Consider the following 23774-nt stretch of genomic DNA (forward strand, 5'->3'; position numbering starts at 1 on the left):
CAGAGGAAGTTGAGTAGCGCTTTCCTCGGTCTCTCTGGCACAGTGTATTAACACACATGTGTTTTCTCCACAGTAAAACCTACCGTAATTGATGTTGACATCTATGTTAACAGCATTGGTCCTGTGTCATCAATAAACATGGTAAGAAGCTATTTTCTTTTCTGATCTCACAGTCTTTGCATCAGTTCTTGCTTACATTCTCGTTGTGGGTTTCTGCCCGAGATTTATCATGCAAGTTTAAACTCAAAATTGACTTCTTAAATATGTAGTATTTATTGGAAGTTTAAACACTGAAAATGGTAAAACTCAAGGAGTAGAGATTGTGACACCAGCAGTGAGATGTTGCTCTAATGATTAAAAAGTATCTCATCCCCATCTTGTCCACAAGTGTGTTTACTGTGCGTAGATTTCCAGATGATGTTATTTGCAGCTGTGCAGTCATTGGCTATGTCTGACCTCATTTATACTAGGGATGAATATAAATGACAGCTTTTTTACTTTAGTTAATTTTTCAAGATCCAAAAGACCTGCCTTTCAGCATTTCTCAGGAAAGGATCTGAGATTACCTAGTTTATACTTCTGTCTCCCTGAGGGTAAATATCCTGCCTTTTTTTTAAACAGGGGAGAAAGTATGGGATCAAGTATATGTGTGATTTCTCCTAATAGAGGAAGGTGTTTTCACAGACTTACAAGCAAAGTGAGCTCCAGTAGTAACTATTTCTAGCGTAGAAGAAGGCCTTCCCTGTACAAAGTGCTTAGCTCTTAGGAAGGTGCTGGTATGTTGGCATCCACCAGTGTCAGGGTCTTCTCACGGGCGCCTCAGGCCGGGGTGGGCCTCCCTGAGCAGAATGTGGAGGATTCCAGGAGCAGGCACTTGCTTTGTGGGCCCAGTGATGCAGGAACCCCTAACGCTGGGGACTTCTTTGTGTTTCCCTGCTGCACAACGGCTCCTGGATTTGGGGGATGCTTGAGGCTGAGGGGGATTTGCAAAATGCCAACTTAAGAAGCCTTCCTTTCATTGCAAAGTTCTGTGGATGGAAATAATCCTTCCAAAATTAATAGCAAAATCCTTTCTTTTCATTGCCAGATATTAAAAGTGTTCATCTATTCGTTGATGGTATAAAGGTTCCATGTGGAGCTAAAATTTGTGGATCACTCACTTAAAAAAAATCCCCTATGTCATCCATACACTGGAGATGGGCCACTAGCAGAGAGGTGAAGTGAATAAAAGAGGATTCACCCCACACAACCTGTGGGCTGCAGATTGTGAAATGTAGACTGTGACTGTAATACTCCCTTTCCCTGATAAATAATTATTCAGTTGACCACACTGAGTAGTCATTTCTCAGTTTGTTTCTTATTTTGGAGTTTTATTTTCTTACACTAGTTCCACCATACTTTATTCAGACACTGATTTATGTCTCACACTAAAACAGAAGTGCCTCCATAGATACATAGTCACAAAATTGTTTTCGGAACAGTTGCTTGTATCTGCATATCTAGGGATTATCATGAACTCCTGTAACCTTGAGATCTCCTTTGTGCCCAGGATTAGGTTTTGCTGTTGGAATTGATAGACTTTTCTGCGTGAAAATCATAGGCTGCAGAGGAGGCTAAAAGTAAGTAACAGTCCCCACAGGGTGATAAGGACTCTGCTAATGGCTGGCACCCCCTCAGGAAAGCCCACTGCAGTTGGGATAGATTTCTCTGATGACGTCTTCTCAGTCTGGGATGAGGCTGATAGGCAGGGGTCTGCCAGGTGGGACAGGTAGGAAGGTCCCCAGTAAAAGGCAGGATGGCAGGTATGTGACACAACTGGGGACTGAGGGTCTGATGTGCTGTTTGAAGACCATGTGGGTGGGCGGGGCTGGGGGCACTGTGGACCTGCAGAGACTGAGGCTCTGAGGCCATGTGTGGTGAAGAGTCAGCTTCACCCTCAGCTCTGCCCCAGACAGACCCTGCTCTGGGGAGTGTGCAGACCCTTCCATCTGAGTATGTGCAGGTCCGACTTCACGAGAGATTAGTTCACATCCAGATTCATAAATAAACCATCATGGTACCCAGAGAGCCAGAGCAAAGGTAGATTCATGTTCCCGGAGGAGGGAATGTGCAGCACTCCTGAGAGAGATTTCAGAGGCCTCAGGGTGTCAAGGGCTTCCGAGTTGCTTTTTTTTAATTTAAATGTTTATTTGTAAAAACATTTTTTTTAGGTTCACAGCAAAAGTCAGAGGAAGGTACAGACATTCCTCATATACTCCATGCCCCGACTCATGCATGGCCTCCCCAACTATCAACACTGCCTCCAGAGGGGAACATTTGTTATAGTCAGTGAACCCATGTTGACATGTCATCGTCACCCAAAGTCCACAGTTTGCACTAGGATTCACTCTTGGTGTTGTACATCTGTGGATTTGGACAAATATGTAACGATGTGTTTCAACCATTACAGAATCATACAGAGTAGTTCCACTGCCCTAAAAATTCTCTCTGTGTCTGCTTCCTGAAGGATGAGTAGTTCCAGCCTTTGTGTTCCTAGCACTTTGCTTGGAAGTCAGAATGATAAAGGGCTTCTTCTCCCATTGCTGAGTACATCACACATACCCACTATATCTGTGAAACCAAATGACACAGTTTCAAAAGAATTGTAAAGGGCTCTAAAGTGGACCGCATGAAAAAAAAGCAATTCAAAAGTAGAGAACTGAGTGTTTAAGTGGGAATTGAAGATTGAGTCAGCAATAATAATTTAAAAAATGAGAGACTAAAACAATCAAACTAAAAAACATTATGGGAGAAAGGCACAATTTAGAGATGTGTACAGGATTTAAGGATGTAAATTTTTATTGCGGTTTTGATGATAAGCTAAAGCCTGATAAAGTTATGGCTTTTCCCCCCTAAATATTCATTTAACAATCAAGGAAAGAGAGAAAACCACAATTTCCTCATCCCCCTCCTCTCCTCCCTCCCACTTTTCTGCTTCTTTTATTGAGATTATTCATACTGAAGTTTCAGTTTCAGACATTCTCCCTGAAAAATAAAATGAAGATGCATTTCAATCTCTTGTTTAACAGATTGATTTTCATTGTCTTGTCTCTCTTGGAGTTGTTTGTGCTTTTTCTAGTTATAGAGGAGATTAGAAATGGTTCAGATGGGTTGAAGAGAATCTTTTTTTACAAAGCCTCAATCACATACTCTGTCTTTGTCATTATAACATATCTAAATGTGCACAGTTCCTCACAGAAATTACCCATCATTTGTTTCAGGCCTTGTATGGAAGCTGCATACAAGGGAGCTTGAGAGTTTATTTTTGAGAATATTCACTGTAAGAAAACTTTTAGTAATGGAACAAAGAAAACTAATGCTTTGATACCTATTCTCTGCTATCAGTCTGTCTCATTTGATCTTCATGAGATCATGGTAGAGAAGATACTGCCTTTCCCACTTATTTGTGAGGAGTGAGCTTGAGCTGATGGGGATGGAGACCCCAGAGCAGTGGTTCTGACTCTAGCCCACTGCATTTCTGTGGTCATCAGGAGCACGCAGCAGCAGCACCTATAGAGCTATAGCTCTTACTTGGAACTTGAGATGAAAAGGGCTCAAGGGTGAGACTAATGCTAGGATCGTTTTCCTTTTATTAAAAAAAATTAATAAACTTTATTTTTTAGAGCAGTTTAAAATTTTTTCCCAGCTTTGTTGAGATACAGTTGGCATATAACATTATGTAAGTTTAAGGTGATTGGATATATATATCCAGTATACTGCGAAATGATTAAAACAATAGGGTTAGTTAACACTTTCATTGCCCTACATAGTCCTTTTTTGTGTGGGTGTTGAGAACTTTTAAGACCTACTCACTTAGCAACTATCAAGTATATAATACTGTATTGTTAACTATAGTCACCATGCTGTACATTATATCCCTGGAACTTATTTATCTTAATACTAGAAATTTGTACCCTTTGACTAACATTTATGCATAAGTACCCCTGCCCCCCCTCCCTGGAAACCACCAATCTACTCTTTTCCTGTGATTTTTGGTTTTTAAGATTCTACATGTAAGTAAGATCATACAGTATTTGTCTTACTCTTTCTGACTTATTTAATATAGCATAATTTTAAATTTACAGAAAAAGTGAGTAGAAATCACAGAGTTATCATATACCTCTAAACACACACCCACACACACTCTCTCTCTCTCTCCTCGTATTATTAACATCTTGTATTAGTGTGGTACATTCGTTATGAGTGATGAACGGATATTGACACATTATTATTAGCTGAAGTTTATAGTTTACATTAGGGTTTACTTTTGGTGTTGTACATTCTATGGGTTTTCACAAATATATTTTGACATGTATAATGTACTCACCATTATTTTATCATACAGAGTATTTTCACTGCCCTAAAAATCCTCTGTGCTTTACCTCTTCATCCCTACCCTCCAAGCCCTGGCAACCACTGATCTTTTCACTGTCTTCATAGTTTTGTCTTTTCTAGAAAGTCATATTTGGAATCCTCAGTATGTAGCCTTCTAAGACTGGCTTCTTTCCCTTTGCTTTTAAAAGAACTGGTATAAGTCATCTGAGGCTATCTAAGACTTGCAGTGATTGAGTCAACACGATGTGACTGTAACAGCTGGTTGTGATGCTGTGTTACCCAGAAATTAAGGGGGCGGCTGTGTAGATCATAGGGACGGGTTAAAAATCGTTAGTATATGCTCCATTATATGATCCATAGCCAAAAGTATAAAACTTGTAGTATGGCATGCAGCCAGGAGGGGCATGGGGGAACATGGGGGCCCGTGAAGCTCGCTGTGACATCTGTGAACCTCATCCCTGCTCCTCTCACTTTTGGCTGCAGTTTTGAGACATGAAGTCAACGACCATGTGGAATCACAGAAGGTCAGGAGGGAAAAAAGTAAATTCCATTCCAAGAAATCTATTACCGCTGGAGGATGTCCATTGCTTTGTAAAACTTTTCTGAAGGCACCTAAGCTCAGGAAAGTCCAAAAGAAGTGAAGGCTGGAGCACCGCGGTGCCACCCTTGTTTTGGTCTTCTTTGCATTTATGCTGCTTAAGATTCATCACAGTTTTTGCATCTACAGTTTGATATCCTTCAACAGTTTAGCAATAATATTGGTCATTATTTTTTAAATATTGCTCTGCACCATTCTCTCTCTCTTTTCACGTCCTAGGAGTCCAATCCTGTGAATGTTAAACACTTCTCCCAAGTCCCATTTGTCCCTTATGCTTGTAGTTTTATTTACATCCCTTTGCTCTCCATGCTTCAATCAGTGGAAACCTTCCAACCTACTTTGTAGCATCCTAAGTTGCTGCTCATGTGTCTGTTATCTGTTAAAGCCATCTGTTGAATTCTTTTTTAAAAAAAAATATTTATTTTATTTATTTTTAAAAATATTTATTTATTTATTTGGCTGTGCTGGGTCTTAGTTGAGGCTTGTGGGATCTTTTTTTAGTTGTGGCATGCGGGATCTTTTTAGTTGCAGCATATGGGATCTAGTTCCCTGACCAGGGATTGAACCCAGGCCCCCTGCATTGGGAGTGCAGAGTCTTAGCCACAGGACCACCTGGGAAGTCCCAGCCATCTGCTGAATTCTTCATTTCAGTTAATGTAGTTTTCATTTCTACTATTTTAATTTGACAGTTTCTAATAGATGTAGTGTCTCTGGTGACATTCTCCATCTTGCAGTCTTTTTTTTGAACACGTTAATCATTAATTTCTAGGCTGATAGCTGCAGTATCTGGCCATCTGTGGTATCATTTCTATTGTCTCCTTTGTTGCTTGGCCCCATGTTTTGGTCTGCCTGGTAATTTTTTTTTTTTTTAGAACTATTTGGTCACATTTTTTTTTTTTTTTTTGGCTGCATCGGTTCTTAATTGCGGCATGTGGGATCTTCGTTGAGGCATGTGGGATCTTTCATTGTGGCACGTGGTCTCTTCATCGCGGTGTGCGGGCTTCTCTCTTGTTGTGGCATGCAAGTTTTCTCACTCTAGTTGTGGCACACAGGCTCCAGGGCGCGTGGGCCTGTAGTTGTCTGCCTGGTAATTTTGATTATGTGCGAAAGTTGTAGAGGCTTCACGCAACGTTCCCTCTCGTGTCTGGAGGTCAGAGCTGGTGTAGGGGCTGCTCTGCTGTCTTGCTGAGGCTCAGCTGGGCTCTGGTCCCCACCACCCCAGTCTTGGGGATAGCTCCTCAGGAGTCCCACCTGAGGGCTTGAGATGCTTCCCAAGGCAACTCCAAAGTGGTCCAAAACTCTAATTTTTATATTTCGGACAGCATAAAATGGCTGAAAATTCTGCTCTTTTTAAAGCCATTTTTGTGACTGCTTTATCACCTCTTCCCTGTGCAGATTAGTCTGTAAATGTGTTGAGGGAAAAACTGTGTGCTGTTTGGCTCATTTCCTCATCATTCTGTCTCTCTAAAGCCTCACCCCTCATGGTAGGGCTCCTTGGCTGCCCCAGACTCTGGTTATGCCTCGGCTCTGCCGGGTCCCTCACTCCTAGCAGCCACTCCCCACCAGCTCCTGCACATGGAGGCCAACAGGAGGTAAGTTCTGGGGAGAGAGGCCATGTGCGAAGTGCAGTCTACCTGCTGACCCTGCCTTCTTGGTGTTGGGCCTCTTAAATCAGTTTTTAAATGTGTATTTTATCCAGGTTTTCTATTTGTTCTTAGTGAGAGTGTTGATCTAGGACAAGCTTTCCCATCATAGCCACACACCTTTGATTTAAAATTTTAAGTTTAGGCAGAATAAGTTTGATTTCTAACAGTTGGCAAGGAAATAATTTGGAGCCAAGAGTTAAGCCCTATGAAACTTTACTGTGCGATTTTCTTCTTGCTTCAGTAACCTTCCCAGATGTCTTCAGATTAGTGAGAAGGGAGGGCTTTCTGAAGTCCATTCTGTCCAGGTTTTCATATAAATAATGACTCTTTGAGGGAAATTAAAGGGAATTAATGATGTATTTCTTCTGGCAGCATTAGCTTTAGAGGAACAGAGCCATGGTCTGTTTGTTGTTGGTTGTTTAAGAGGATGGTCTTGTACGTAGTTTTAATATCCTTTTAAGAAATGAAAAACAATATTTATATTTATATATATTTATAAAGCGTGTGTATTTGACATTTGGTTCATCACTAGACATAAAGCCCTTTCCAGTGTAACAACAGTAGAAATAATAATGATGGTATATAAAATATACATATTATTAAATAAATCAATAGAATATTGGAAGAGCCACATGGCATAAATGGGAAAGATTTCTGGAATTTAAAAAAAATCTCCAAGAATGAGAAAGAAGATGGCATTTAAAGGCCATACTTTGCTAGTATTTTGTTGAGGATTTTTGCATCTATGTTCGTCAGTGATATTGGCCTGTAGTTTTCTTTGTGACATCTTTGTCTGGTTTTGGTATCAGGCTGATGGTGGCCTCATAGAATGAGTTAGGGAGTGTTCCTCCCTCTGCTATATTTTGGAAGAGTTTGAGAAGGATAGGTGTTAGCTCACCTCTAAATGTTTGATAGAATTCACCTGTGAAGCCATCTGGTCCTCGGCTTTTGTTTCTTGGAAGATTTTTAATCACAGTTTCAATTTCAGTGCTTGTGGTTGGTCTGTTTATATTTTCTATTTCTTCCTGGTTCAGTCTCGGAAGGTGGTGCTTTTCTAAGAATTTGTCCATTTCTTCCAAGTTGTCCATTTTATTGGTGTGCAGTTGCTTGTAATAATCTCTCATGATCCTTTGTATTTCTGCAGTGTCAGTTGTTACTTCTCCTTTTTCATTTCCAATTCTATTGATTTGAGTCTTCTCTCTTTTTCTCTGATGAGCCTGGATAATGGTTTATCAATTTTATTTATCTTCTCAAAGAACCAGCTTTTAGTTTTATTGATCTTTGCTATTGTTTCCTTCATTTCTTTTTCATTTATTTCTGATCTGATCTTTATGATTTCTTTCCTTCTGCTAACTTTGGGGTTTTTTGTTCTTCTTTCTCTTATTGCTTTAGGTGTAAGGTTAGGTTGTTTATTTGAGATGTTTCTTGTTTCTTGAGGTAGGATTGTATTGCTATAAACTTCCCTCTTACAACTACTTTTGCTGCATGCCATAGATTTTGGGTCATCGTGTTTTCATTGTCATTTGATTCTAGGTATTTTTTGATTTCCTCTTTGATTTCTTCAATGATCTCTTGGTTATTTAGTAGTGTATTGTTTAGCCTCCATGTGTTTGTATCTTTTACAGTTTTTATCCTGTAATTGATATTTAGTATCATAGCATTGTGGTCGGAAAAGATACTTGATACAATTTCAATTTTTTTAAATTAACCGAGGCTTGATTTGTGACCCAAGATATGATCTATCCTGGAGAATGTTCCATGAGCACATGAGAAGAAAGTGTATTCTGTTGTTTTGGGATGGAATGTCCTATAAATATTAATTAAGTCCATCTTGTTTAATGTATCATTTAAAGCTTGTGTTTCCTTATCTATTTTCATTTTGGATGATCTGTCCTTTGGTGAAAAAGGGTGTTAAAGTCCCCTACTATGATTGTGTTACTGTTAATTTCCACTTTTATGGCTGTTAGCATATGTACTTGCCTTATGTGCTGAGGTGCTCCTATGTTGGGTGCATAAATATTTACAATTGTCATATCTTCTTCTTGGATTGATCCCTTGATCATTATGGAGTGTCCTTCTTTGTCTCTTGTAATAGTCTTTATTTTAAAGTCTATTTTGTCTGATATGAGAATTGCTACTCCAGCTTTCTTTTGATTTCCATTTGCATGGAATATCTTTTTCCATCCCCTCCCTTTCTGTCTGTATGTGTCCCTAGGTCTGAAGTGGGTCTCTTGTAGACAGCATATATATGGGTCTTGTTTTTGTACCCATTCAGGCAGTCTGTGTCTTTTGGTGGGAGCATTTAATCCATTTACATTTAAGGTAATTATCGATATGTATGTTCCTATTCCCATTTTCTTAAATGTTTTGGGTTTGTTATTGTAGGTGTTTTCCTTCTCTTGCGTTTCTTGCCTAGAGAAGTTCCTTTAGCATTTGTTATAAAGCTGGTTTGGTGGTGCTGAACTCTCTTAACTTCTACTGGTCTGTAAAGGTTTTAATTTCTCCATCAAATCTGAATGAGATCCTTGCTGGGTAGAGTAATCGTGGTTGTAGGATTTTCCCTTTCATCACTTTAAATGTGTCCTGCCACTCCCTTCTGGCTTGCAGAGTTTCTGCTGAAAGATCAGCTGTTAACCTTATGGGGATTCCCTTGGATGTTATTTGTTGTTTTTCCCTTGCTGCTTTTAATATTTTTCCTTTGTATTTAATTTTTGATAGTTTCATTAATATGTTTCTTGGTGTGTTTCTCCTTGGATTTATCCTGTATGGGACTCTCTGTGCTTCCTGGTCTTTAACTATTTCTGTTCCCATATTAGGGAAGTTTTCAACTATAATGTCTTCAAATATTTTCTCAGTCCCTTTCTTTTTCTCTTCTTCTTCTGGGACCCCTATAATTCGAATATTGTTGTGTTTAATGTTGTACCAGAAGTCTCTGAGACTGTCCTCAATTCTTTTCATTCTTTTTTCTTTATTCTGCTCTGCAGTAGTTATTTCCACTATTTTATCTTCCAGGTCACTTATCCGTTCTTCTGCCTCAGTTATTCTGCTATTGATCCCTTCTAGAGAATTTTTAATTTCATTTATTGTGTTGTTCATCACTGTTTGTTTGCTCTTTAGTTCTTCTAGGTCCTTGTTAAACATTTCTTGTATTTTCTCCATTCTATTTCCAAGATTTTGGATCATCTTTACTATCATTACTCTGAATTCTTTTTCTGGGAGACTGCCTATTTCCTCTTCATTTGTTAGGTCTGGTGGGTTTTTTCCTTGCTCCTTCATCTGCTGTGTGTTTCTCTGTTTTCTCATTTTGCTCATCTTACTGTGTTTGGGGGTCTCTGTTTTGCCCGCTGCAAGTTCGTAGTTCCCATTGTTTTTGGGGTCAGCCCCCAGTGGCTAAGGTTGGTTCAGTGGGTTGTTTATGCTTCCTGGTGGAGGGGACTGGTCCCTGTGTTCTGGTGGATGAAGCTGGATCTTGTCTTTCTGGTGGGCAGGACCGCATCCAGTGATGTGTTTTGGGGTGTCTGTGACCTTATTATGATTTTAGGCAGCTTCTTTTCTAATGGGTGGGGTTATGTTCCTGTCTTGCTAGTTGTTTGGCCTATAGTGTCCAGCAGTGTAGCTTGCTGGTCATTGAGTTGAGCTGGGTCACAGCATTGAGATGGAGATCTCTGGGAGAGCTTTCACTGTTTGATATTACGTGGAGCCGGTAGGTCTCTGGTGACCAATGTCCTGAACTCGGCTCTCCCACCTCAGAGGCACAGGCCTGATGCCTGGCTGGAGTTTCAAGACTCTCTCAGCCACAAGGCTCAGAAGAAAAGGGAGAAAAAAAAGAAAGAAAGAAATAATAATAAAAATGAAATAAAAGTTATTAAAATAGGAAATTTTAAAAAATTATTAAAAATAAAAAAATTAAAAAGTAATAAAAAATTTTTAAAAAGAAAGAAAGAAGAGAGCAACCAAAGCTAAAACCAAATCCACCAGTGATAACAAGCACTAAAAACTATACTTAAAAGAAGAAAAAAATAAGGACAGAGAGAACCCTAGGATAAATGGTAAAAGCAAAGCTACACAGACAAAATCACACAACGAAGCATACACATACACACTCACAAAAAGAGAAAAAGGAAAATAATATATATATATCTATATATATAAAAAAAGGAAGAGAGCAACCAAATCAATAAACAAATCTACCAATGATAAACTCTAAATACTCAACTAAGATAAACATAAAAGCAGAAATAAATTAGATACAGAAAGCAAACCCGAACTCTACAGTTGCTCCCAAAGTCCACTGCCTCAATTTTGGGATGATTCTTTGTCTATTCAAGTATTCCAGAGTTGCAGGGTACATGAATTTGATTGTGGAGTTTTATTCCACTGCTCCTGAGGCTGCTGGGAGAGATTTCCCTTTCTCCTCTTTGTTTGCACAGCTCCTGGGGTTCAGCTTTGGATTTGGCCCCGCCTCTGTGTGTAGGTCGCCTGAAGGTGTCTGTTCTTCGCTTAGGCAGGACTGGGATAAAATAGCAGCTGATTAGGGGGCTCTGGCTCACTCAGGCCAGGGGGAGGGAGGGGTATGGAATGTGGGGCGACCCTGCGGCGGCAGAGGCCAGAATAACATTGGAATGCCCTGAGGTGCATCGTGTGTTCTCGCGGGGAAGTTGTCCCTGGATCACGGGAACCTGGCAGTGGCGGGCTGCACAGGATCCCAGGAAGGGCAGTGTGAATAGTGACCTGTGCTTGCACACAGGCTTCTGGTGGCTGCAGCAGCAGCCTTAGCATTTCATGCCCGTCTTTGGGGTCTGCACTGATAGCCGTGGCTCGTGCCCGTCTCTGGAGCTCATTTAGGCGGTGCTCTGAATCCCCTCTCCTTGCACACCCCAAAATGATGGTCTCTTGCCTCTTAGGCAGTTCCAGACTTTTTCCCGGACTCCCTCCCAGCTAGCTGTGGCACACTAGCCCCCTTCAGGCTGTCTTCACGCAGCCAACCCCAGTCCTCTCCCTGGGGTCTGACCTCTGAAGCCCGACCCTCAGCTCCCAGCCCCCACCTGCCCTAGCTGCTCAGTTGACAAGCCTCTCAGGCTGGTGATTGCTGGTTGGCACTGATCCTCTGTGTGGGAATCTCTCCGCTTTGCCCTCTGCACCCCTTTTGCTGCGCTGTCCTCTGTGGCTCTGAAGCTTCCCCCCACGCACCCCCCGTCTCCACCAGTGAAGGGGCTTCCTAGTGTGTGGAAACTTTTTCTCCTTCACAGCTCCCTCCCAGAGGTGCAGGTCCTGTCCCTATTCTTTTGTCTCTGTTTTTTCTTTTTTCTTTTGCCCTACCCTGGAACGTGGGGAGTTTCTTGCCTTTTGGGAAGTCTGAGGTCTTCTGCCAGCATTCAGTAGGTGTTCTGTAGGAGTTGTTCCACATGTAGATGTATTTCTGATGTATTTGTGGGGAGGAAGGTGATCTCCATGTCTTACTCCTCTGCCATTTTGAAGGTCCCTCCCAAAACCAGTGCATTTTAAACTTATACCATATGTCCTCTTTTCTTTGTCCTCCTGTGTCTTGAAGCTTTTCACTACTTTATACAAAATGTCATTAGATATGCTGACTGGTAGGATGGGGCATTCATGTCCCTTTGCGAATGGATGTGAACTTTTCAGCAATTTAAGAACAGTGAGTCATCTCTAGTAATAAAACTTCTCTCCTTTGTCAGCTGTGATCTTGCACACCAACTCCTTCAAATGTATGAGTAGCTTATTTTTCTTTTCATTTTAAACTTTTCCATTTCTGCTGGTTATTTCCCAATTGATATCCCTCATTCTTCAGAGTATGGGCTACATTATGGACCTCTGAAAAGAGCACTGTCTTTACGTTTAGTGTAAAAACATTTTCTGAAAGGGAGGGCTCCCTGCCCCTGCCAACTCAAATTCATATGTTGAAGTATTTTCCCCAGTACATTAGAATGTGAACTTATTTGGAAATAGAGTCATTGCAGTGTAATTAGTTAAGATGAGGTCATACTGGAGAGGGTGGCCCTAATCTGATATGACTGGTGTCTTTATGAAAAGGGCAAGTTTGGAGGCAGACATGTACACAAGGAGAACACCATGTGAAGATGAAGGCAGAGATCTACAAGTCAAGAAATGCCAAAGATGGCCAGCACACCAGCAGCAGTTGGGAGAGAGGCCAGGACTAGATTCTCCCTCATGGCCCTCAGATGGAGCCAACCCTGCTGACATCTTAATGTTTAGCTTCCAGCCTCCAGGCTGTGAGATAATACATTTCTGTTGTTTGCACCACCCGGTTTGGGGTACTTCATTATGATAGCCCTAGCAACCTAACATAGGGCCTGTCCCCTACTTTGCAGGTTCTGGTCATTTATTTATTGTCACTTTTCATGTGACCCTGGCCTGATGCTGGATGCAATTCACCCTACCACGCTTGCCTTTTCTCAGGACTCAGTGGCATAGCAGGCTCTGCATGCAGGTTGGGGACTCACTCCCTCTTCATCCAGCTGCTCTGCTAGTTAGGTTATGTTTCACACTGTCTCACTAGTCTCAGAACACCCCGACAACTGAGGGATTCCTGTTCTGCTTGAAAGCGAGAACATGAAACCCACTCACAGAGAGTGAATGGAAGCGGAACTTGAATCCAAGTCTGATTCCCAGGGTGTGAGCGCTGCTTTATGAATTTCCCCCACTATTTACTTGTTCTGAAAGGGTCAAGCTGGATCCTGTAACCAGGCTGGCAGCTGTTCTCAGCTCCTGGACAGTGAGGCTCCCTAAGTGGGTATGGGAGGGTGTCAAGGGGGGACAGTGGACAGGACCCAGGGCTGGGAAGGCCTAATGCAGAAGAGAAAGGGGTGCTCCCTCCCAGCAGGCACCCACTGGGTCATGTCCTTCTGACCAGTGCACCTCATGTCATGACCACGGGTTGTGAATCCCAAAGCAAGATGAGCGCCACGTGCATAAAAAGATGGGTCATCATCACTAATTATTAGAGAAATTTAAATCAAAACTACAATGAGGTATCACCTCACACCAGTCAGAATGACCATCATTAAAAAGTCTACAAATAACAAATGCTGGAGAGGGTGTGGAGAAAAGGGAACACTCCTACACTGTTGGTAGGAATGTATATTGGTATAGCCACTATGGAGAACAGTATAGAGGTTCCTCAAAAAACTAAAAGTAGAGTTGCCATATGATCCAGCAATCTCACTCTTGGGCATATATCCAGACAAAACTCTAATTCAAAAAAATACATGCACCTCTATGTTCATAGCAGCCCCATTTACAAGAGCCAAGACATGGAAGCAACAGATGTCTTTCGACAGATGAATGGATAAAGAAGATGTGGTACATATATACAATGGAATATTACTCAGCCATAAAAAAAGAATGAAGTAATGCCATTTACAGCAACATGGGTGGACCTAGAGATTATCATACTAAGTGAAGTCAGAAAGAGAAAGACAAATACCATATGATATCACTTACATGTGGAATCTAAAATATGACAAAAAAGAACTTATCTACGAAACAGAAATAGACTCACAGACATAAAGAACAGACTTGTGGTCGCCAAGGCAGAGGGGGGATGGGGAGGGTTGAATTGGGAGTTTGGGGTTAGCAGATGCAAACTATTATATATAGAATGGATAAACAACAGGGTCCTACTGTGTAGCACAGGGAAATATGTTCAATATCCTGTAATAAACCATAATGAAAAAGAATATGAAAAAGAATATATATATATGAATCATTTTGCTGTACAGCAGAAATTAACACAATGTAAATCAACTATACCTCAATAAAACAAATTAAAAAAAAGATGAGCGCCACATATTATGGCACCCCCATAACTGCTGTGGCTGGGACACCTCCTCATGAGTGATAACCACTTGTTTTCAGATCTGTCTCCCCAGTGAGACTCGTAAGTCCCTGAGGGCACAGCTCTGTGTTCTCTCATCCCCCGACCTACCACAGATGTATGACTCAGAGCAGGCTTCCAGTCAAGGCCTGGGGTGGTGAGGACAAATGGGGAGGGAATGGAGAAATCTGAGAAGCAGCTTAACAGAATTGGGTGGGGAATATTTAGGGATGGGGATCCTGGGGGGCAGGGCCTTTAATATCTTGTTCTCTACCACATCCTAGTGACTGAACAGTGCTGGGCACAGAACATTACATGCCCGTGTTGACTGGACATGCACACTTTTATTCTTTGATTCAGGTTTGAGAGGCCCAGAGTCATAGGATGCTTTCTCACTTTTGTGCCTATTTTTCCTTCCAGTTTTGTTGAGATATAATTGACATACAGCACTGTATAAGTGTAAGGTGTACAACATAATTATTTGACTTATGTACATCATGGAATGTTTATGACAGTATGTTTAGTGAACATCCATCTTCTCATACACATACAACATTAAAGGAAAAGAAACAAAAAGGTTTTCCTGTGATGAGAACTCTTAGAATGTAGTTTCTCAGCAACTTTCATATATAACTTACAGCAGTGTTAATTATATTAATCATGTTGTACATTACATCGCTAATACTTACTTATAACTGGAAGTTTGTACCTTTGATCCAATTCTCCCTTTCCCCACCCCCCACCTCTAGTAACCAGAGATCTGATCTCTTTTCTATGAGTTTGTTTGTTTCTTTTTGAAGTATAATTGACTTACAATACTATGTTAGTTCCTATTATACAACCTAGTGATTTGATATTTCTATACCTTACAAAATGATCACCACGATAAGTCTAGTTACTGTCACAATACATAAGAATTAAATTATTATTGACTATATTCCCCACACTGTACATTTCATCCCTGTGATTCATTTATCTTGTAAGTGGAAGTTTGTACCTCTCAATCTCCCTCACCTATTTCCCTCATCCCCCCAACCCCCTCCCCTCTGGTAACCACCTGTTTGCTCTCTGTGTCTATGACTCTGCTTCTGTTTTGTTATGTTAGTTCATTTCCTTTGCTTTTTGAATTCCACATATAAGTGAAATCATATTTGTCTTTCTCTCTTTGACTTATTTCATTTAGCATAATATCTTCTAAGTCCATCCATGCTGTCACAAATGGCAAGATTTCATTCTTTTTAGAATAAGAGAAATAAGGTTATTTGGGGTTTTGTGTTTCCATACAAATTGTAGAATCATTTGTTCTAGTTCTGTGAACAATGCCATTGGTATTTTAATAGTGATTGCATTGAATCTGTAGATTGCCTTGGGTAGTATAGTCATTTTAGAAATACTAATTCTTCCAATCCATGAACATGGTATATCTTTTTATTATTTTGTGTCATCTTCAGTTTTTTAAATCAGTGTCTCATAGTTTTCCAAGTACAGGTCTTCTACCTCCTTGGTTATATTTTTTCCTAGATACTTTATTCTTTTTGATGCAGTTGTAAATGGGATTGTTTTCTTAATTTCTCTTTCTGATAGATTGTTGTTAGTGTATAGAAACATGACAGATTTCTGTATACTGCCATTTACTGAATTCATTGTTGAATTTTAATAGTTTTTTGGTGATGTCTTTAGGATTTTCAGTATATAGTATCATGTCCTCTTCAAACAGTGACAGTTTTACTTCTTCCTTTCCAATTTGGATTCCTTTCATTTCTTTTTCCCGTCTGATTGTTGTGGCTAGGACTTCCAGTACTACATTGAATAGAAGTGTGAGACTGGGCATCCTCGTCTTGTTCCTAATCTTAGAGGAAATATTTTCAGCTTTTCACTCTTGAGTACAATGTTGGCTGTAGGTTTGTTATATAGACCTTTATTATGTTGAGGTATGTTCCCTCTATACCCACATTGTTGGGAGTTTTATGGTGAATGGGTGTTGAATTTTGTCAAATGCTTTTCCTGCATCTATTGAGATGATCATATGATTTTTATTCTTCAGTTTGTTAGTGTGGTGTGTTACATTGTTTGATTTAAGGATGTTGTCTCCAGGGGGTTAATCCCACTTGATCATGGTCTGTGATCCCTTTAAAGTAATGCTGAATTGGGTTTGCTAATATTTTGTTGAGGATTTTTGCGTATGTTCATCAGCAATATTGGCCTGTAATTTTCTTTTTGTGGTTCTTTGTCTGTTTTGGTATCATGGTGATGGCTTGTCTCATAGAAGGAGTTTGGAAGTGTTCCTTCCTCTTAAATTTTGTGAAATAGTTTGAGAAAGCTGTTAACTCTTCTTGAAATATTTGGTAGAATTTACCTGTGAAGCCATCTGGTCCTAGACTTTAGTTTGTTGGACGTGTTTTTAATTACTGATTCAATATCATTACTGGTAATTGGTCTGTTTATATTTTCTATTTCTTGCTATTCAGTCTTGGGTGATTGTACATTTCTGGGAATTTATCCAATTTTTCCTAGGTTGTCCATTTTATTGGCATATAATTGTTTGTAGTAATTTCTTATGATCCTTTGTATTTCTGTGGTGTCAGTTTTAACTTCTTTTTTATTTTGATTTTATTGATTTGGACCACTTTTTTTCTTGATGAGTCTAGCTAATATCAACTTTGTTTATCAAAATTATCAATTTTGGTCATCTTTTCAAAAGTCAGCTCTTAATTTCATTGATCTTCTGTATTGCTTTTTAGTCTCTCTTTCATTTATTTCTGCTCTGATATTTATGATTTCTTTCCTTTTACTAACTTTGGTTTTTCTTTGTTCTTCTTTTCCTAGTTCCTTTAGGTGTAAGTTTAGATTGTTTGTTTGAGATTTTTCGTATTTTCTGACGTGCTTGTATTGCTGTAAACTTCCCTTTTAGAACTGCTTTTGCTGCATCCCATAGATGGTGTTTCTGTTTTCATTAAATTCCAAGTATTTTAAAATTTCCTCTTGATCTCTTCAGTGACCCATGGTTGTTTAGTAGCATATTTTTTTGCCTCCTGTGTTTATTTTTTTGCAGTTTTTTCCTTATAGTTGGTTTCTAATCTTATACTGTTGTGGTCAGAAAAAATGCTTGATATGGTTCAGTCTTTTTCAATTTATTGAGACTTGTTTTGTGGGCTGGCATGTGATCTATCCTGTAGAATGTTCCATGTGTGCTTGAAAAGAATGTGTATTTTGCTGTTTTTGGATGGAATGCTCTATTTATATCTATTAAATCTATCTGACCTAATGTGTTGTTTAAGGCCAGGGTTTCCTTATTGATTTTTTGTCTGGATAATCTGTCCATTGATGTAAGTGGGGTGTTAAATTCCCCTGCTATGATTGTGTTACTGTGAATTTCTTCCTTTTTGTCTTTTAATATTTGCTTTTATGTATTTAGGTGTTGGGTAGTGTTGTACATATATATATATATTTACAATTATTATATCTTCTTGTTGGATCAATCCCTTTATTATTATGTAATGACCTTCTTTGTCTCTTGTGACAGTCTTTATTTTAAGGTCTATTTGGTCTGATATGTCTGTTTTAAAGTCTATGTGGTCTTATATAGCTACCCCAACTTTCTTTTCATTTCTGTTTGCATGGAATAATTTTTTCCATGTCTTCACGTTCAGTCTGTTTGTGTCTTTAGATCTGAGTTGAGTCTTTTATAGACAGCATATATATGGGTGTTGTTTTTTTTTAATCCATTCAGCCTCTCCATGATTTTATTTGGAACATTTAGTCCATTTACATTTCAAGTAATTATTAATAGAGATATACTTATTGCTGTTTTGTGAAATTTTTTAAGGTTGTTTTTGTATTCCTTTTTTGTTCATTTCTTTTTCTTTTGATCTCTTCCCTTGTGATTTGATGGCTATCTTTAGTGTTATGTTTCGATTCCTTTTTCATTTGTATGTGTATGTATAAATTTTTGGTTTCTGGTTACCATGAAGTTCATATATGGCAATTATATATATACATCATCATTTCAAGTTGATGATCCCTTAAGTTAAAATGCATTCTAACAATCCTGCATTTTTACTCCCCCCATTTACTGTTTTTGACATCATATTTTATATCTTTTTGTTTTGCATAACCCTTAACTACTTATTGTGGATATAGATGATTTTACTACTTTTGTCTCTTACCCCTCCTAGTAGCTGTACAAGTGGTTGATTAACTACCTTTACTGTGTATTTGATTTTTTCCTTTGATAAGTTTTTCCTTTCATATTTCTAGTTGTGTTCTTTTCTTTTCCACTTAGAGAATTCCCTTTAACATTTCTCATGAAGCTGGTTTGGTAATGCTGCACTCTCTTAGCTTTTGCTTGTCTGTAAAACTCTTTACCTCTTCTTCATATCTGAACGGTAGCCTTGCCATGTACAGTATTTTTTTAAATATATCTTTATTGGAGTATAATTCCTTCACAATGCTGTGCTAGTTTCTGTTGTACAACAAAGTGAATCAGCCATATGCATACATATATCGCCATATCCCCTCCCTCTTGAGCCTCCCTCCCACCCTCCCTATCCCACCCCTCTAGGTCATCACAAAGCACAAAGCTGATCTCCCTGTGCTATGCAGCTGCTTCCCACTAGCTATCTGTTTTACGTTTAGTAGTGTATATATGTCAATGCTACTCCCACTTTGCCCCAGCTTCTGCTTTCCCCCCAACGCCCCCATGTCCTCAAGTCCATTCTCTATGTCTGTGTCTTTATTCCTGCCCTGCCACTAGGTTCATAAGTACCATTTTTTTTAAGATTCCATATATATGCATTAGCATACAGTATTTGTTTTTCTTTTTCTGACTTACTTCCCTCTGTATGACGGACTCTACGTCCATCCACCTCACTACAAATAACTCAATTTCGTTTCTTTTTATGGGGTAATATTCCGTTGTATATATGTGACACATCTTCTTTATCCATTCATCGGTAGATGGACATTTAGGCTGCTTCCATGCCCTGGCTATTGTAAATAGTGCTGCAGTGAACATTTTGGCACATGTCTCTTTTTGAATTATGGTTTTCTCAGGGTATGTGCCCAGAAGTGGGATTGCTGGGTTGTATGGTAGTTCTATTTTTAGTTTTTTAAGGAACCTCCATACTGTTCTCCATAGTGGCTATATCAATTTAGATTCCCACCAACAGTGCAGGAGGGTTCCCTTTTCACCGCACCCTCTCCAGCATTTACTGTTTCTAGATTTTTTGATAATGGCCATTCTGGCTGGTCTAGGGTGATACCTCATTGTAGTTTTGATTTGCATTTCTCTAATAATTAGTGATGTTGAGCATCTTTTCATGTGCCTCTTGGCCGTCTGTCTGTCTTCTCTGGTGAAGTGTCTATTTAGGTCTTCTGACCATTTTTTAATTGGGTTGTGTTTTCTTTTGGTATTGAGCTCCATGTGTTGTTTGTATAATTTGGAGATTAATCCTTTGTTGGTTGTTTCATTTGCAGAAATTTTCATTCTGAGGGTTGTCTTCATCTTATTTATGGTTTCCTTTGCTGTGAAAAGCTTTTAAGTTTAATTAGGCCCAATTTGTTTATTTTTGTTTTTATTTTCATTACTCTAGGATGTCGGTCAAAAAAGATCTTGCTGTGGTTTATGTCAAAGAGTGTTTTTCCTATGTTTCCCTCTAAGAGTTTCATAGTGTCCAGTCTTATATTTAGGTCTTTAATCCACTTGGAGTTTATTTTTGTGTATGGTGTTAGGTAGTGTTCTAATTCCATCCTTTTACGTGTAGCTGTCTAGTTTTCCCAGCACCACATTTTGAAGAGGCTGTGTTTTCTCCATTGTATGTTCTTGCCTCCTTTGTCATAAATTAAGTGACCATATGTACGTGGGTTTATCTCTGGGCTTTCTATCCTGTACCATTGATCTGTGTTTCTGTATTTGTGCCAGTACCATACTGTCTTGATTACTGTAGTTTGTAGTATAGTTTGAAGTCAGGGAGCCTGATTCCTCCAGCTCCATTTTCCTTTCTCAAGATTGCTTTGGCTATACAGGGTCTTTTGTGTTTCCATACAAATTGTAAAATGTTTTGTTCTAATTCTGTGAAGAATACCATTGGTAGTTTGATAGGGATTGCATTGAATGTAGATGGCTTTGGGAAGTATAGTCATTTTCACAATATAGATTCTTCCAATCCAAGAACATGGTATATTTCTCCATCTGTTTATGTCATCTTTGATTTCTGTCATCAGTGTTTTATAGTTTTTTGGTACAAATCTTTCACCTCCTGAGGTAGATTTATTCCTACATATTTTATTCTTTTTGTTGCAATGGTAAATGAAATTGTTTCCTTAATTTCTCTTTCTGATTTTTTGTTGTTAGTGTATTGGAATGACAGAGATTTCTGTGCATTAATTTTGTACCCTGCAACCTTACCAAATTCATCAATTAGTTCTAGTAGTTTTCTGGTGGCATCGTTAGGATTTTCTATGTAGAGTATCATGTCATTTGCAAACAGTGACAATTTTACTTCTTCTTTTCCAATTTGTATTCCTTTTATTTCTTTTTCTTCTCTGATTGCTGTGACTAGGACTTCCAAAACTATGTTGAATAAGAGTGGCAAGAGTGGACATCCTTGTCTTGTTCCTGATCTTAGTGGAAATGCTTTCAGTTTTTCACCATTGAGTATGATGTTTCCTGTGGATTTGTCATATATGGCCTTTGATGTTGGGGTAGGTTCCCTCTATGCCCATTTTCTGGAGAGTTTTTATCATAAATGATGTTGAATTTTGTCAAAAGCTTTTTCTGTGTCTATTGAGATGATAATTTGATTTTTTTCCTTAATTTGTTAATATGGTGTATCATGTTGATTGGTTTGCCTATATTGAAGAACCCTTGCATTCCAGGACAAATCCCACTTGATCATGGTGTATGATCCTTTTAATATGTTGTTGGATTCTTTTTGCTAGTATTTTCTTCAGGGTTTTTGCATCTATTTTTATCAGTGATATTGGTCTATAATTTTCTTTTTTTGTAGTATCTTTGTCTGGTTTTGGTATCAGGGTGATGGTGGCCTCATAGAACAAATTTGGGAGTGTTCCTCCCTCTGCAATTTTTTGGAAGAGTTTGAGAAGTATCAGTGTTAGCTTAGCTCTTCTCTAAACGTTTGAAAGAATTCGCCTGTGAAACCATCTGGTCCTGGACTTTTGTTTGTTGGAAGATTTTTAATTACAGTTTCAATTTCATTAGTTGTGATAGGTCTGTTTATATTTTCTAATTCTTCATGTTTCAGTCTTGGAAAATTGTACCTTTTCATGCATTTGTCCATTTCTTCGTGGTTGTCCATTTTTTTGGCATACAGTTGTTTGTAGTAGTCTCTTATAATCCTTTGTATTTCTGCAGTGTCAGTTGTCATTTCTCCTTTTTCATTTCTAATTTTATTGATTTGCATCCTCTCCTTTTTTTTTCTTGATGAGTCTGGCTAAGGGTTTATCAATTTTGTTTATCTTCTCAAACAACTGACTTTTAATTTTATTGAGTTTTGCTATTGTTTTCTTTGTTTCTATTTCATTTATTTCTCCTCTGATCTTTATTATTTCTTTCCTTCTACTGACTGTGGGTTTTCTTTGTTTTTCTTTCTCTAGTTACTTTAGGTGTAGGGTTGGATTATTTCTTTGAGACTTTTCTTGTCTTGAGGTGAGATTGAATTGCTATAAACTTCCCTCTTAGAACTGCTTTTGCTGCATCCCATAGGTTTTAGGTCGTTGTGTTTTCATTGTCATTTGTTTCTATGTATATTTTTTATTTCTTTGATTCCTTCAGTTATGTCTTGTTATTTAGTAGCACACTGTTTAGCCTCCATGTATTTGTGTTTTTTACAGTTTTTTTCTTGTAATTGATTTCCAATCTCATAGCGTTGTGGTCAGAAAAGATACTTGATATGATTTCAATTTTCTTAAATTTTCCAAGGTTTGATTTGTGACCCAAGATGTGATCTATCCTGGAGAATGTTCAGCATGCACTTGAGAAGAAAGTGTATTCTGCCACTTTCGGGTGGAATTTTCTATAAATATCAGTCAAATCTATCTGGTCTATTGGGTCATTTAAAGCTTGTGTTTCCTTATTTATTTTCTGCTTGGATGATCTGTCCATTGGTGTAAGTGGGGTGTTAAAGTCCCCTACTATTGTGTTACTGTCAGTTTCCCCTTTCATGGTTGTTAGCATTTGCCTTATGTATTGAGGTGCTCCTATGTTGGGTGCATAAACATTTATAATTGTTCTATTTTCTTGGATTGATCCCTTGATCATTATTTAGTGTCCTTCCTTATCTCTTGTAACAGTCTTTATTTTGAAGTCTATTTTATCTGATACGAGTATTGCTACTGCAGCTTTCTTCTGATTTCCATTTGCATGGAATATCTTTTTCCATCCCTTCACTTTCAGTCTGTATGTGTCCCTAGGTCTGAAGTGGGTCTCTTGTTGACAGCATATATATGGGTCTTGTTTTTGTATCCACTCAGCCAGTCTGTGTGTTTTGGTTGCGGCATTTTATTCACTTACATGCAAGGTTTTTGTTGATATGTATGTTCCTATTACCATTTTCTAATTTGTTTTGGGTTTGCTTTTGTGGGTGTTTTCCTTCTCTTGTGTTTCCTGCCTAGAGAAGTTCCTTTAGCATTTGTTATAAAGCTGGTTTGGTGGTGTTGAATTCTCTTAACTTTTGCTTGCCTGAAAAGCTTTTGATTTCTCCATCGAATCTGAATGAGATCCTTGCTGGGTAGAGTAATCTTGGTTGTAGGTTTTTTTCTTCCATCACTTTAAATATATTGTGCCATTCCCTTCTTGCCTGCAGAGTTGCTGCTGAAAGATCAGCTGATAACCTTAGGGGACTCCTTTGTATGTTATTTGTTGCTTTTCACTTGCTGCTTTTAATATTTTTTCTTTGAATTATTTTTTGTTAGTTTGCTTAATATATGTCTTGGTGTGTTTCTCCTAGGGTTTATCCTGTATGGGACTCTCTGAGCTTCCTGGATGTGGGTGACTATTTGCTTTCCCATGTTAGGGAAGTTTTCCACTATAATCTCTTCAAATATTTTCTCAGACCCTTTCTTTTTTCTTCTTCTTTTGGGACCCCTATAATTCGAATGTTGTTGCATTTAGTGTTGTCCCAGAGGTCTCTGAGATTGTCTTCAATTCTTTTCATTCTTTTTTCTTTATTCTGCTCCTTGGCAGTTATTTCCACCATTCTGTCTTCCAGCTCACTTATTTCTTCTTCTGCCTCAGTTATCCTGTTATTGATTCCTTCTAGTGTATTTTCTATTTCAGTTATTG

At 38.7% G+C, this 23774-nt stretch overlaps 1 protein-coding gene across 1 annotated transcript in view; it reads left to right on the forward strand.

Annotated features, from left to right (window-relative positions):
- GABRG3 (gamma-aminobutyric acid type A receptor subunit gamma3) overlaps positions 1 to 23774 on the forward strand; it is a 522462-nt gene that overhangs the window by 51902 nt on the left and 446786 nt on the right. Inside the window, exon 3 of the mRNA XM_068537479.1 lies at positions 74 to 141. Within this exon, the coding sequence (XP_068393580.1) occupies positions 74 to 141 (68 nt within the window). The remainder of the gene's footprint in view (positions 1 to 73; positions 142 to 23774) is intronic.

Source organism: Eschrichtius robustus, chromosome 1 (genome assembly GCF_028021215.1).
Source record: "Eschrichtius robustus isolate mEscRob2 chromosome 1, mEscRob2.pri, whole genome shotgun sequence".
In the NCBI taxonomy this organism is placed as follows: domain Eukaryota; kingdom Metazoa; phylum Chordata; class Mammalia; order Artiodactyla; family Eschrichtiidae; genus Eschrichtius; species Eschrichtius robustus.